This window comes from Chinchilla lanigera, unplaced genomic scaffold, assembly GCF_000276665.1.
Source record: "Chinchilla lanigera isolate Chin_1 unplaced genomic scaffold, ChiLan1.0 scaffold00074, whole genome shotgun sequence".
In the NCBI taxonomy this organism is placed as follows: domain Eukaryota; kingdom Metazoa; phylum Chordata; class Mammalia; order Rodentia; family Chinchillidae; genus Chinchilla; species Chinchilla lanigera.
In genome coordinates, this window is record NW_004955475.1 from 12,168,147 (window position 1) to 12,182,099 (window position 13,953).

General features: G+C 39.0%; 1 protein-coding gene across 5 annotated transcripts in view; it reads right to left on the reverse strand.

Annotated features, from left to right (window-relative positions):
* Phka1 (phosphorylase kinase, alpha 1 (muscle)) overlaps positions 1 to 4,281 on the reverse strand; it is a 152,150-nt gene extending 147,869 nt beyond the window's left edge. For 4 of the 5 annotated variants that reach the window (XM_005401695.2, XM_013502821.1, XM_005401692.2 and 1 more), the window contains exons 1-2: positions 3,727 to 4,281; positions 2,045 to 2,203 (exon numbers count right to left, since the gene is read on the reverse strand). In XM_005401695.2, the coding sequence (XP_005401752.1) occupies positions 2,045 to 2,203; positions 3,727 to 3,804 (237 nt within the window). In that variant the 5' untranslated portion in view covers positions 3,805 to 4,281. The remainder of the gene's footprint in view (positions 1 to 2,044; positions 2,204 to 3,726) is intronic. The other variant, XM_005401696.2, reaches the window with a different exon arrangement.
* Positions 4,282 to 13,953: the final 9,672 nt, after the last annotated feature.

A 13,953-nucleotide genomic window follows, 5' to 3' on the forward strand; every position in this document is an offset into this window, starting at 1 on the left:
TCTTCAGGTCCCTGACATTATTTATCAGAGAAAAACCAAAGTGAGAGCTGGAAGGAAAGGTATAAATGATTAATAATCAGTGTTTTGTGAAAATCCATACAGTGATAGAATGTCGGCAGTAGATGGAAATTTACTCTATGGATTTGTTGGAGTTAGTCCATTTACCATCCATAGATCACCCATTGTCTACATACACTAGAGCTCTGTGTACATTAGAATCACCTGGGTAATTTTAAAAAATATTCATGCCTCTGGGTTCCATTTTCAGAGATTCTTATTTAAATGGTTCTAAAGTGGGATCCAGTAAGGGTGTTTCTGAATAGTTTCTCATGTAATTCCCAATGTACAGCCAGAGTTTAGAACCACTCATCTAGGCAGGGACAAATCTAGCCCAACGTTGTTTTTGTAAAGCTTTGCTTGAATATAACCATGCGCATTGTTCACTTAGCACCTCTGGCTCTTCTGTATTACAGCTACAGAGCTGAGTCATTGGTCAGAGAACACAAGTGACTTACAATGCCCCAAATATTTACTATTTGATCCTTTACAAAGATGGTTTTCTGACCCCTTGTCTAGAATAATGTTTAACACGGTTTGAAAAAATTAATGAGATCTGATACAAAAATACATTTTAATCCATAATGCAAATTTCATAGCAACTTTAGAATTCTCACAGAAACTTTTCTTTTTTTTGATGTTGTGTCCTATTTCCATAAGGTTTTGAAACATTCCAAAGTTACTATTGGGATGAAATGGAAATATTTTTGGTAATATGAGAAGTTATATAATGGAACATTAAAATTTTAGAATGAACAATTCAGGGTTTTCCTACTTTTTTCTCTTCCTTTGTTAAATTCTTGATAATTTTGCAGAATGAACAATTGGTCAATGGGGAGAAAACACATTTCTTCTAATAATATTTTTAAAAATTGATCAAACCATACCAGGTATTGACTTCTAGCAAAAACAAAATAAACCAAAACAAAGAAACAAAATACTGAGCAAAACACTCAGAGTAGGATGTAGGAGTGGGGGGGATATAGGCATCACACTCCTCTATATTTTCCATATTTCTACAATGGTATTATTTCTAGAAAACTTATAGAAATATTGATCTGTACTTCCTGGGGTACGGCAAAAACTCAATAATAGCTTGCAGGAATAACAAGTGCCTGTTTTTGCTAAAGACAGCACAGTGAGATGTGTCCCCTACCAAGAATAGCAACTCCACAAAATGTTGGTGCTCTTAAAAACTACCACATTTGAACATTCTGGTTTAAGGATGAAGACTGGAGTTCAGATCGCCTAAGTCTGAGGGAGACCACATGAGAAATGAGTGGTTTAGAAAGAATCTTTCTCACTAATGGGAAAGAACCCACATACATCTTACAACTGACAGTAGAGAACTCAACTCTAAAAGTACCTGTACTCAGACGATCATTTTCTTGGTTATTCCAGAGGATACGATATCCTGTGTGTCTAAATAGTGTTGTAAAGGATGCTCATTTACTGAGAAGGGCCATAAAAATGGGCTTCTGGGTACTGTATCTGCTGACTCTCACCTCATTTTGCCTCTGGGACGAGGGGGAGGTAACTGACTCTCAGAAGCAGTGATTACAGCTGGAAAACTCAAGTCTTTGTGTCTAGTATGGAAGAGTTGCTGATTTGTTTCAGTTACACTTATACAAATACCAACGATTACTTTTTAAAAAATAAAGTAAAATAGTAGATAGCTGCCCCAAACATTCTTCTCAATGAGAATGAAATGGAGACTGCAAAAAATTTACTTAGAAAGAGAATGATTAATTTTTAGGAAAGATGCCAAGATAGGATTTCCCAGGTAATGGAACCAGACTGCACCCTCTTCCCCCACATCAGCAAGTTTCATGTTTCCACTGCAAAGAAACACTTCAGGACAACACAGGAAGACTTTTGGGGTGTAATTTTAGGGAGGCGAAGAAAGAGCTACATTTTCTTCAATCCTTGCTCCCTCCAGCCCAACTACACATAGCGCCATATCTCTTTATAGTTTTGTTTTCCATACCTGCTCCAGTTCATAGGCCTTTGCCTTATCCTCATCTCGGTCTGCATTCTTCCGATAGGCCAGACCCAAACCCCATACGGCCAAGATACTGTACACATTATCTCTGACCCAGGCATCTTTCTGATCATAGCTGGCTGGAAGCAAGCCGGTCACTGGATTCTGTGAGGCCAAACAAAAGAGGACAGCAGGTAACCACAGTGTATTCATACTAGGAAGCAAAATCTGTGGAACGGGTTATTGGAAACTTTGGTATTTCCTCTGCTTTCCTACTCCTGAGTTTTATAACCCCCCCTCTTCTGACCAATTGCAGTCAAATGTTATCTCCACCTCCCCAGCTTTGCTAAGCTACTATAATTGACAATAAAAATGTATATATTTAAGATGTATAATATGGTGATTTTACATATATATATAGTCAATCAACTAACAAAATCAAGTTAATTAACACATCATCACATATACTTACCTTTTTCTGGTGCAGTAAGAATACTTGATATTTACTCTCAGCAAATTTCAACTGCACAATAAAGTATTAAGTACAGTCACCACTCTGCTGTCCATTAGATCCTCAGAAAATACTCCCCTTTTAATGGAAAGTTTGTATTCTTTCCAAATATTAGCTTGTGTATGGGTAAAGAACTGACTACAGCCTTACAAAGTCCAAAATGTGGGTATTATTACAATAAAATCATTATTAGGGTATCCTTAAAGGGTACTTTTAAAGAAGTTTTAACTTTCCAGTTAGACTCAATTACCAATAAAAAACAAGCAGTAAAGAGCAGGAGGAAATATAATTAAGAGTATATATAGCCAGGCATGGTTGGTGCACCCCCATTATCCAAGCTCTCTGAGAGGCTGAGGCAAGAAGATCGAAGTTCCAGTTCAGCCTGGTCAATTTAGAGACTTAGTGAGATTCTGCCTCAAAATTTAAAAAAGAATTTTAAAATGGGTGAAGATGCAGAACAGTGTAAAGGCCCTGGGTTCAATCTCCAGTGTTGAAAAAAGTATATATAGCAGGGAACAGTGGCCCATGCCTGCAGTGTGCTAATCAGAGGTGGAGGCTGAGGCAGGAGGATTTCAAGTTCAGGCCAGCTGGGGCAATTTAGCAAGACTCTGTTTCAACATGAAGTAAGATAAAAAGTAAGATTAAAATGGTTGGGCATGTCCTTCGGTGATACAGCACTTGCCTAGCACGCATGAGGAGCTCGGTTCAATCCCCAAGGCCATACTCACAACAAAAAAATGTATATACAAAATGCTTTGACCTTCACGATAGTCTAGTCTTATAATGGCTAAAATGTTCCCATATTTCTTTTCAGCAGCGAGTGAGGAAAAGGAAGGAGATGAGGCTCAGACCTGGGGGCTGGGGAATGTGAAGCATCAACACATGTTGCAACTCCGACCCTCGAACGAGGCGTGGTTTTGGGGACACTGAGCTCCAAAACCATCACTTAGAGGGTCGTGGCTACTAGTGCCTGACTCTGGTTAGACTCTAGACCCAGAACCTACCGTTCCTTCAGGGTTCTTTTATGGCTTTCCCACCTGTGGGGTAGGAGAACTTGCTACACACACACACACACACACACACACACACACACACACACACGGGCTTACCCAGGGTCTCTGCCAAGTACACCACACTCCACACCCTCGGTCATTCCAGGTGACACACCTACAATTACCTGGTGGCACAGGATGGTCTGATGCACTAGCCGAGCGTAGCCGTCCAGCCGGACTCCTGAGTTACTCCGACTCCTCATCGCGCCACGTTTCTAAGCCCTTCCGAAAAACCGCCTGGTGCGTAGAAAGAGGTCGTCAGCCCGCAGGAACGAGGTTGCAGTGCAGCTGCCCCTCGCCGTGGGAAGCCCAAGCGTCAGGCCCCGCGGATCTTTCTCAACGCTGGAGCCAGGGGCGGGCAGGACCCACGCAGTGCTCCCGGGAACCGCCGCCCGCGGTGCTCCCCCTCAACGCGCCCGGCTTCCTGCGGTCCGGAGCCTTGCCACAGCGCCTGCGTCGCCGCCGCGCCGCCTCGCTTAGTCCCCTCCGGCCTCTGCGCCTGGCTCTGGCATTCTCCGCTCAGTTCCCAGAGACCGCCAAGGCCCAGAGCCTGCAGCCGGCCCCAGACAGCAGGTCACCCGCCGCAGCACCGCCTCCACCTAGCTGGAGACGCGAGCTGGAGGCGGGGCGGGCGCAGCGGGTCCTGGCAGCTGCGCGCTGCGCCCCCGGGGCTCGGCACCCTCCCACCCCCTACAGCGGAGAATGTGTTACCGTAGGCAATGTACTCTCAGAGGTTTATTTTCGAAACACTTCAAGTGACTATTTTAATTTCCCACACTTGCTATACACACGGGATGTCGAGGAGACTGCTTCTTTTTCTGCGGGACTAGTTTTAGGAACCTACGGTAACTTCAAAACTGAAAGGAAAGACGCATTTGTGCTCAACACATAAAGTATCGCATTTTCAAGATCTGGGGCTGGAGGTGTAGCTCAGTGGTAGAACACTCGGCCAACAGGCTCGAAGCCCGGGGTTCAACCCCCAATGAATGAGTAAATAAGTAAACAAGTCAGGATGTTTATTGTACTTTAGGTTTTGACTAAAAACTGGAATTAAACTTTGCACTCTGACCGAATTCAAACAAGAAAGGTACTTTAGGTAAAGCACTTTATGTCTTAGGAACGGGTGAGTCTTCGGCCTTGGCACTGTGGCGGGGGCAGCAGTGGTGCGCCTTGGGGAAGCAAGTGCTACAGGCGGGGAACTGCGCTGGGAGCAAGCAGAGCCTGAGGGCAGCCTTGGCAGGACTAGGGCTGCAGATCTTGTAACAACTTAGGAAAGCTCCCTCGGACGCACATAAGTCACAAGGCTGAGGCCACAAAAAGTCAGCTGAAAATAAAAGGAGACTGGAAGGTTGAGAAAGAAACCTACAGGTAACGCAGATCACTGGCTTCAGGAGAATCTGTCTGCAACCGGAGGGGCAGTGGAGCCCCATCGCTTTTGCCTTCTCTTGCCCCTCCCTTGTTGTCTGCTTGACCAAACTCTGCACACTTCTCAAGATGGCTTAAGTACCACCTGCTCTCTGCGCCAAAGGGTAAGGGAATTAGACAGATTGACCTTTCAAGTTCTGAGACTTTCCTAGCTACTTCACCCAAGCCACAATGATTTTGCAGTTTTATCTTTTTTATTTCTCTAACTTTCCTCTGTCTTTAAGGGCCCTCCATCCCACCCACCCTCCACTGAATTTAGCATATAGCCAGGCACCTAGGAAGGTGATTAGCAAATATTTCACAATGATAACAAAGAATGAAGGAATGCTCAGAAACTCAAACCTGGGACTTTCAGGTTCAACAGCCAGTCGGTGATACAGTCAGACACAGGGACACAGAATTAACAGGTCAAATATTTTCCATTGCAGTCACTACCTACGCAAATGCCATGAAGGCTAATTATAAGCCATTTCAAAGCCTCAATCCACAGGGAAAGAGAGTTCACTTTGGAGGAAAAATCATCCCTGCTCTGCCTCCAACTCCCTGATATCTTCTCTTTATTTATTTATTTTTTGCTTAAGTTTATTGGTACATTTTAGATATGCATAACGATCACATTCATCATAGGGAATTTGTACCTGTACGTGATAGAACTTGGTTCTTTTCCCCCATTCCCCTCCCTGGCCTTCAGCCCCTTCCCTTCCCTATGTACAAAAGCTTTGTTTCCATTTTTTTTCCTTTTCTTCTCATCATTTTTTTCCTTTTCCTGTCCTTTTTCCCCCCTGCCTCCTCCCTAGTTCCCTCTCAAATCTTCCCTTTAGCCTGTGGCCTCAGAAGCCTTTGGCCTACCCATGTCCCCTTCAAATACCTGCCTTAATCTTTTTCTTCAGCTCACCATCACTTAAACATATTTATAAAATATTAAAGTAAATATGTGCTCACCAAAGAAAACTTGGAAAGTACAAAAGTAAAACAAAGAAAATACTAAATCACTCATAACCCCTTCACATAACCACCTGTTCATATTTTAATGTATTTTTCTAGCTTTTCTATTCCTTGTACATAGACCTCCCCACACCCCGTGTTGTTTGGAACTATGACTAGATTAGGTAAGCCAGAAGGGTGTTACTAAGAAAGGTAGCTGGCGGCTATCAAGAGACCTTGCTGGATGGCATTGCCTTGATGCTTTGAAACTCAGTCCAGACTGGACTGCTACTCTTGCAGTCTGGAAACTTGATCTACTCAATGCCTCAGAACTGCTCAGACTCAGGACGCTGACTCACGCTGACTACCTCACAAGAACCTGATGTATGAAAACCAGGATGCTGATTGCTAATGAGAAATAAAATGGTGACACAGTTTATATTGGCCTGACCACCACATTTCCTCTCTTTAGTAATGTGTGAGCTTCTTTGCATACCAGGTGCTATACTGTTGTATAAAATGACCCTATTGAGTAGATACCATTATTAAATCTATTTTTGAGGTGGAGAGACTATGGCACACCAAGATTAATAACGGACCAGTGTACTCTTCCATATTGGTTTCATTGGTTCTCCCTTATCTATGCTTATGTAGCTCCCTGACACATTCTTTCTTTAGATATGCTGAAATTGTCACCCAAGTTGTAGCCAAGTCTTATTGGTCTGGAAGCTATTATCATTTTTTTGTTATTAACACACAGAAATTGTACTTATTTGCTACCTTTATACATTGCATAATGACCAAGTCACATTAAACATATCTGTCTCCTCCAACAGTTATCATTACTTTATGGTAAAAACTTTCAAAACCCTTTCTTCTTGCATTATGAAATACAAGACATTATTATCTCTAGCCACTCTAATGTGCAATAGCCCACCAGAACTTCCCATTCCTAAAGAACTAAAGCTTAGTACTCATTGATGAACTTTTACCCTTCTTTTTCTTCATTTTCTATGAGATTCCATATACGAATGAGAAAATGGAGTGTTTGCTTTCAGTGCCTATTTCACTTTGCATAATTACCTCTAGTTCTGCCCATGTTGTCTCTCACAAATAACAGGATTTCATCCTTTTTGTGGTTGAGTAGTATTCCATTAAATGAATGGTCCACATTTTCTTTTATCTATTCATCAGTTTATGAATGCATAAGCTATTCCCTTCCAGCTATTGTGAATAGTACTAAAATTAACACATTAGTGCAAATGTCTCTTAGACACACTGACTTCATTTCCTTTGGATATATACACAGGAGAGGGATGACTGGATCAGATGATAGTTCTAGTTTTAATTTTTTTTTTCGGTCTTTTTGAGACAGGGTCTCACTATGCAGTTCAGGCTGTCTTGAACTCAGTTTGTAACCCAGGCTGGCCTCAAGCTCACGATGATCTTCATACCTCAGCCTCTTGAGTGCTGGGATTTAGTTTTAATTTTTTGAGCAACTACTATGTTAGTTAGCTTTTGGTGATATGACAAAATAACTGTGATAAACAACTTATAGAAAGGAAGTCTTATTTTGTCTCAAGGCTTCAGAGGTTATAGTCCATGGTCATTTTGATCTTTTTTTTACTTTAATGTCATACAAGCAGATATTAATAAAGAAAACATAAAAAAACTCTTCTTACTGGTATAGAAAAATAAAACAAAATTTCATAACAAAATAATCAGCTTCAAAAATATTTCAATATATGCTAATTTATTCCATTTCAACTACTAGTTTCTCTTAGTTCACTGAAAAGGAAGTTTTGTGCTATTATCTGTTTCTTTTTTTGTAAGAGAAAGTCTTTTTGGTCTGTGATTTGTGAATAACATTATAATTAACACACTTTGTAATATTTTAGCCATTCTTCTTCTTTTATTTTTGTCTTTCTGAGATAGGGTCTTGCTATGCAGTTCAGGCTGGCCTTAAACTCATTTATAGCCCAGGTTGGCCTTGAGCTTGCAGCAGTCCTCCTGCCTCAGCCTGCCGAATGCTGGGATTATAGGCAGGCACCACCATGCCCAGCAATTTTAGCCATTCTTTTAAGATCTGTGGTTTCTGGGTCTATAGTGAGGCTAAACATCATGATGAAGCGTGCATAGTGTAGCAGAGCTGCTCATCTTCTGGTGGCCTGAACCGGAGAGAGGAAAGAAGGAGCTTGGATCCCAATATTCCCTTCCAAGGCACACCCCCAGTGACCTACTTCACCTAACTAGGCCCCACTCCTAGGGCTTCCGCCACCTCCCAGTAGTGCCACCAGCTGGGGACCAGCACATCAGTGCATGAGACTTTGGGAGACATTTCAGATCCAAACCCCAATGACAGCCACAGAGGCTCTACTAATTTACATTCCCACCTACAGTGTATAGGGAATCTTTTTCTCCACAGTCTTGCTATGCCATTATATTTCTTGAAACCGATATTTCTATTTGATTCATTATACATTCATTTAATAGTTTAACTCTAAAATGAAAACTTTTAAAGGAAGATACGTTTATTTGGGCTAACATTTTCAGTCCATGTTTAGCTGGCTATTAATTTACATTTGTTTGTATCACGTTAATTTTCTTTATGTAATTTCCTCCTCTAGTTAATAACTGTTAAAATACCTAGTCATTTTTCTGCTATATTACCCTGTTATTGAGTTGTAGGACTTTTTTTTAAAAAAGATACATTCTAGATTTTAACACCCTTCTAAAAGAAACCTAAAGATACATTGCATATTTTGCCATAAATGTTTTGTCTATTAGCAATACTATTAACATTACTTCTTTCAGTAAATTTTTATACTTTTCTCCATGATAAAGTCTCCATAAAAACAAGGCTTTGCATTGCTTACATTAGATTTATCTCTTAGAGTTTTACAATTTTGTTATTATAAATAGACCTTTTTCTACTATATTTTAATTGATTATAGTTGCACATAGGAAAACTTATTTTTGTATGTTTATCTTGTACTCATTCTGTGTTAAACTCTTAGCATTAGATAGAAGAGATTGAAGGTGACATTTTTGAGCTTTCTAGATACAGAGTCATATCATTCACAAATAGTATTAATTGTGTCTTTGCCTTTCAAATCTTAATGACTCATAGAGTGGGGGCAGTGATTACCACTTCTTGTTCCTGACGTTAGTGGGACTGAGTCTAATGTTTTACCCTTAGATATGTCTGCAGTAGGTTTCTGCAGCATACCATTATTACTTTCAAATAGTTTCTTTCTCTGGCTTCCTAAAGAAGCTTCCATATTACTATGAATGAATGTGGAATTTTATTGGACCAGACTTTTTTTTTTGGTACCAGGGATCGAACTCACGACCTTGCACTTGCCAGGCAGGCACTGTGCCACTGAGCTATATCCCAGGCCCTTGTATTGGAATCTTTTTCTGCATATATTGAAAAAAAATCATGTAACTTTCTTCCTTTGCTTGGATCATGTCTGAACTGTGTTGCTAGCTTCCCTTATGGTAAACCATACTTTTTAATTCCTTGTTTATTTGTTTGTTTAATTTTGTGGTGCTGGGGGTCACACCCAGGGCCATGTACCTGCTACGCAGGCTGTACCACTGAGCTATCTTCCTAACCCTGTTAAACCATACTTTTATTCTTAAACCACATTTGGTCATGATGAAACATTCTTACATACACACTAGATTTAATTTGCTAATATTATTCAGAATTTTTGCAACTTTATTTTTAAATTATATTGGCCCATAGTCTTCTGTTTTTGTGATGTCTTTGGTTTCTTGTCAAAATTCTGCTTGCTTATTAAATGAGTTCAATACTTTCTCATTTTATGGTCTCTAAAATATTTAGGTGAAATGAAAGTTATATATTCGTTGTACTCGTAATAGAACTCACCTGGTGTATTTTGAGGACCAGGTAAACTTGTGAAAACCAATTCATTTTCATTTCCTGTTGTTGCATTATTCAGATACTCAATTTCTTTTTGAGTCCATTTTCATAATCAATATTTTTTCCATAAGGTTGCCAGTTAGTTTACAGTCTCTCAATCTCAACAGTACTGATATTTTGGGCTGGATGCTTCTTGCTTGTGGGAGGCTGTTCTGTGCATTGTAGGATGTGTAACAGCATCCTTAGCTTCACCAGACACATATCAGTAGCAGTCTCTTCCCGCCCTCATTTGTAACAAGCATAGTGTCTGCTTATATTGCAAAGTATCTCAAGAGGTCAAAATTTGTCAACATGAAGTTGTGCAAAAGTTTTCATATAACTTGCAAATCTCATATAAATCTCAATCATGTTAGCCTTGATGTACTTTATTTTTGCCTTCTCTTTGCTTGTAAGATGAATATACCAAGAAACTTGTCTACTTTATTAGTCTTTTTCCAGGTCAGCTCTTGGTGCTAACTGACAAATTATACTTTTACTTTTATATTCCTTGGGATCTATTTTAAACTTTTTAAAAAAGTATTTTATTACAAAAATAGTATATTGCTGGACGTGGTGATGTATGCCAATAATCCCAGCACTCTGGGAGGCTGAGGCAGGAGGATTGCAAGTTTGAGCCCAGCCTAGGCAACTTAATGACTTAGCAAGACCCTGTCTCAAAATTATAAAAGGTGGGGGATGTGCCTCAGCACAAAAGACCTGGTTAAATTGCGATACTAAAAAAAAAGAATGTAAAATACAATGAACTTTACCACCTTGTAACAACTATCAACTCAGTCAATCTTGTTTCTTTCAATACCCTACCTGTTTATCCCTCATATTATTCTTACATAAATCCTAGATTTAATACTTTTTCATCTATAAATATTAGGTATTTATAAAAGATAAGACAGCTTTATTAAATATAACACATTACCATTACTATACCTAAAATGTAATTTCTTAACATTATAAAATGTCTATTCATAAATTTGTGTGTGCACGTGTGTGTGTGTGTGTGTGTGCATTTATGTGTATGAGACAGAGAGAGACAGAAACAGATTTATAGTTTGTTAGAATCAGGATCAAATATATTCTGTGTGTTGCATTTCATTGATATATATTTTAGGTCTTTAAGTCTCTTTTAAGTCCTAGATTTGCTCTATTATCTCTCCATTTTTTTTGCACTTTGTTGAAGAAATTAGGTTATTTTGCCTGAAGACTTTCCACATTTTGACTTTGCTGATCACATTCATTTAATGTGTTCTTTGTCTTCTATATTTCCTATAAATTGGTTCTTTACTTTGAAGGCTTCATCAGTTTCAAATTCAACTGTCTTGGCTAGACTGCTCATAGGCCACGTGATGTACAGTTATCAGAAGGTCCATGATGTTTGGTTATCTTTCAATAGCCATATCTCTTAATTCATTGAGAGTTGAAAAATGATGTTGTATCATTACGTATGCATTTATCGGTTGTTGTTCTTTCATAAAGAAAAGCTGCTCTTCATGTGCTATTTGGTACCTAGTGGCACAGTTTGGATAGGATGGGCAGGATAAGTTCTTGCCATTTGCTGTTTTTCAAAATGATGAATTTGTTCTCTATCCCCTCTGAAATGTGATCATTTTTGCAATATTATAAATATATGTATTTAAACATTAAAAGCATTTCAATCCATTACAGTTATCCTCCTTATTGATGCTCACATGGTGCGGTCTGGCCTGTGAGCGCCTCGGACACTGGCACTCGTGGCCGTTTTACACCACCCTCAGTGGTTTGCAGTAGCCTCTTTGCTTTGTAAGAATGCAAGATGGTGAAACCTCTGTTTGTATATTTCCAATCCCAGACTAAAAGCCAGCCATTTCTCTAAAGAGCCCTTGTGCTTTTTAGAGTAAAATAATATTTAGAAACAAAAATCTGAGACCTGAGTATCATGGTTCTTCCAATTTGTTGTAGTTTGTATCTGAAATGTCCTGCAAAGGCTGTGTGCTGGAATCTTGGTTGCCAGCTTCTGGGATTTTTGAAATTGAGTGGATTGTGAAGGTTTTAATTTTATTAGTAGATTAATCCACTAATGGATTCATAATTTCATAGCATGAGGGAGATGATGAAAATTTAAGAGGAAAAGCCTAATTGGATGAACAAGTCTCTAGGGATATGGTTTAGAAGGCTGTATCTTGTTCCCTGAGCTTTCCTCTCAGCTCTGTTGCTCTTTCTCTGTGCTTGCTAACCGCCATGAAGTCAGCCCCTTTCCTCTACCATGTTCTTTTGTCATGACTTTTTTGACTCACTACAGCTCTGAAGCAATGGAGCCAGATGACCATGGACTGAAAACTCTGAAACTGAGAGTCCAATAAATTTTTCTTCCTCTAGGTTTATTTCCCTAGATATTTGGTCATAGCAACAAAAACTTGTAACACGATTCAGATTCACAAGTACAGGATTTTCATTCAACCTCAACAATCTATAACTCCTTTCTTCTACAGCTAAAGTTCTGTTTCTCAGAATAGCTCATTATCATTCGAGTTATCTCACAGTGTACACACATTAGTTTCAGAATAACAATACCAATGCTATACCACCAAAATATGATTACTACAAAGAGTTTACGATTCTTTTACAGACCGTATCTTATTAGAATGTACAACAATGTTGGTGTGTTTAAAAGTCACTCTCTGGATGATTTTATGAATATCTGGATATATAGGTCCATTTGTTTCATTTCACTTTTGGTATTTAATTGCTTTTTAAAATGATCATTTTGTAATTGTGTAATATATTTATATGCTTCCAAAGTAAATCTATAGAATGAGATATGAGGTGGGCAAGGTGGTGCATGCCTGTAATCCCAGCACTTGGGAGGCTGAGGCAGGAGGGTCACCTCGAGTTCAAGAGCAGCCTGGGGTACAAAGAGTACAAGGCAAGCCTGGACTATTTGGTGAAACCCTATCTCAAAAACCCAACCCTCCAAAAAACCCAAGGTATAATTAAAGATATCTAGCTTTTTTTCCTACTTCCATATACTCCTCATCCTACATGCATAAATAATGGTTTTTTATTCTATAATTTAGCTTTGCTTTTTAAACATAAAATATTATGTGTAGATAGACTGACATTTTTATTTCTTCCCTTCTTATATAAACAGTGCAGTGCTATACATGCCTTTCTTCACCTTGCCTTTTTAAAAATGAACAGCTGGAGATCACTCCCTCAGAGTATATAAAGATGGCCTTTATTCCTCTTTAATACTTCACTTTGTTTAACACTTCACTTTCGCTTCTTAATACTTCACTTTGTGGATGCACTAGAACTTTAGTGATGGAATATTTAGGCTGTTTCTAGTTTTTCTTACTATTAACACATGTTAATTACACAGAATGATGGGTTTATGACATTTCATAAATACATTCAACATCCTTTGATCGTATTCTCCCCGCCATTACCCTCCCTGACCTGTCCCTCCTCCAATTCTTTTCTTATTTTCTAAGTTTCCCTTCTAATTTCATGTCCCCGTCTACTGCCATACCACCCTGAATGCTCCTGATCTCCTCCAATTTCATGTCCCCCTTTCCCCCTTAGATTCCATATATGAGAGAAAATGTGATATTTTTGAATCTAGTTTATTTCACATAACATGATAGTCTCCAGTTCTACCCAGTTTCCTTCAAATGACATTTTATTCTTTGTTATGTAAGAATAACATTTCTTTGTGTATATACATATATATATTATATTTTATATTTTATTTATTCCTTTTTCAGTTGAGAGGCACTTGCACTTATTCTACAACTTGGCTATTGTGAATAGTGCTACAGTAGTCATGGTCATTCAGGTATCTTTTTAGTATATTGAATGTGACTTCTTTGAGTATATACTAAGCAGTGGTATATGGGATATATGGTAGTTCTATTATTAGTATTTTAAGGAACATTCCATACTGATTTCCATAGTGGCTATACTAACTTGCATTCACACCAACAGCGTATAAGGGTTCCTATTTCCCTGTATACTTCCCTGCATTTATTATATTTTGCAGTCATGATGATAGCCATTCTGACTGGGGTGAGATGGAATCTCA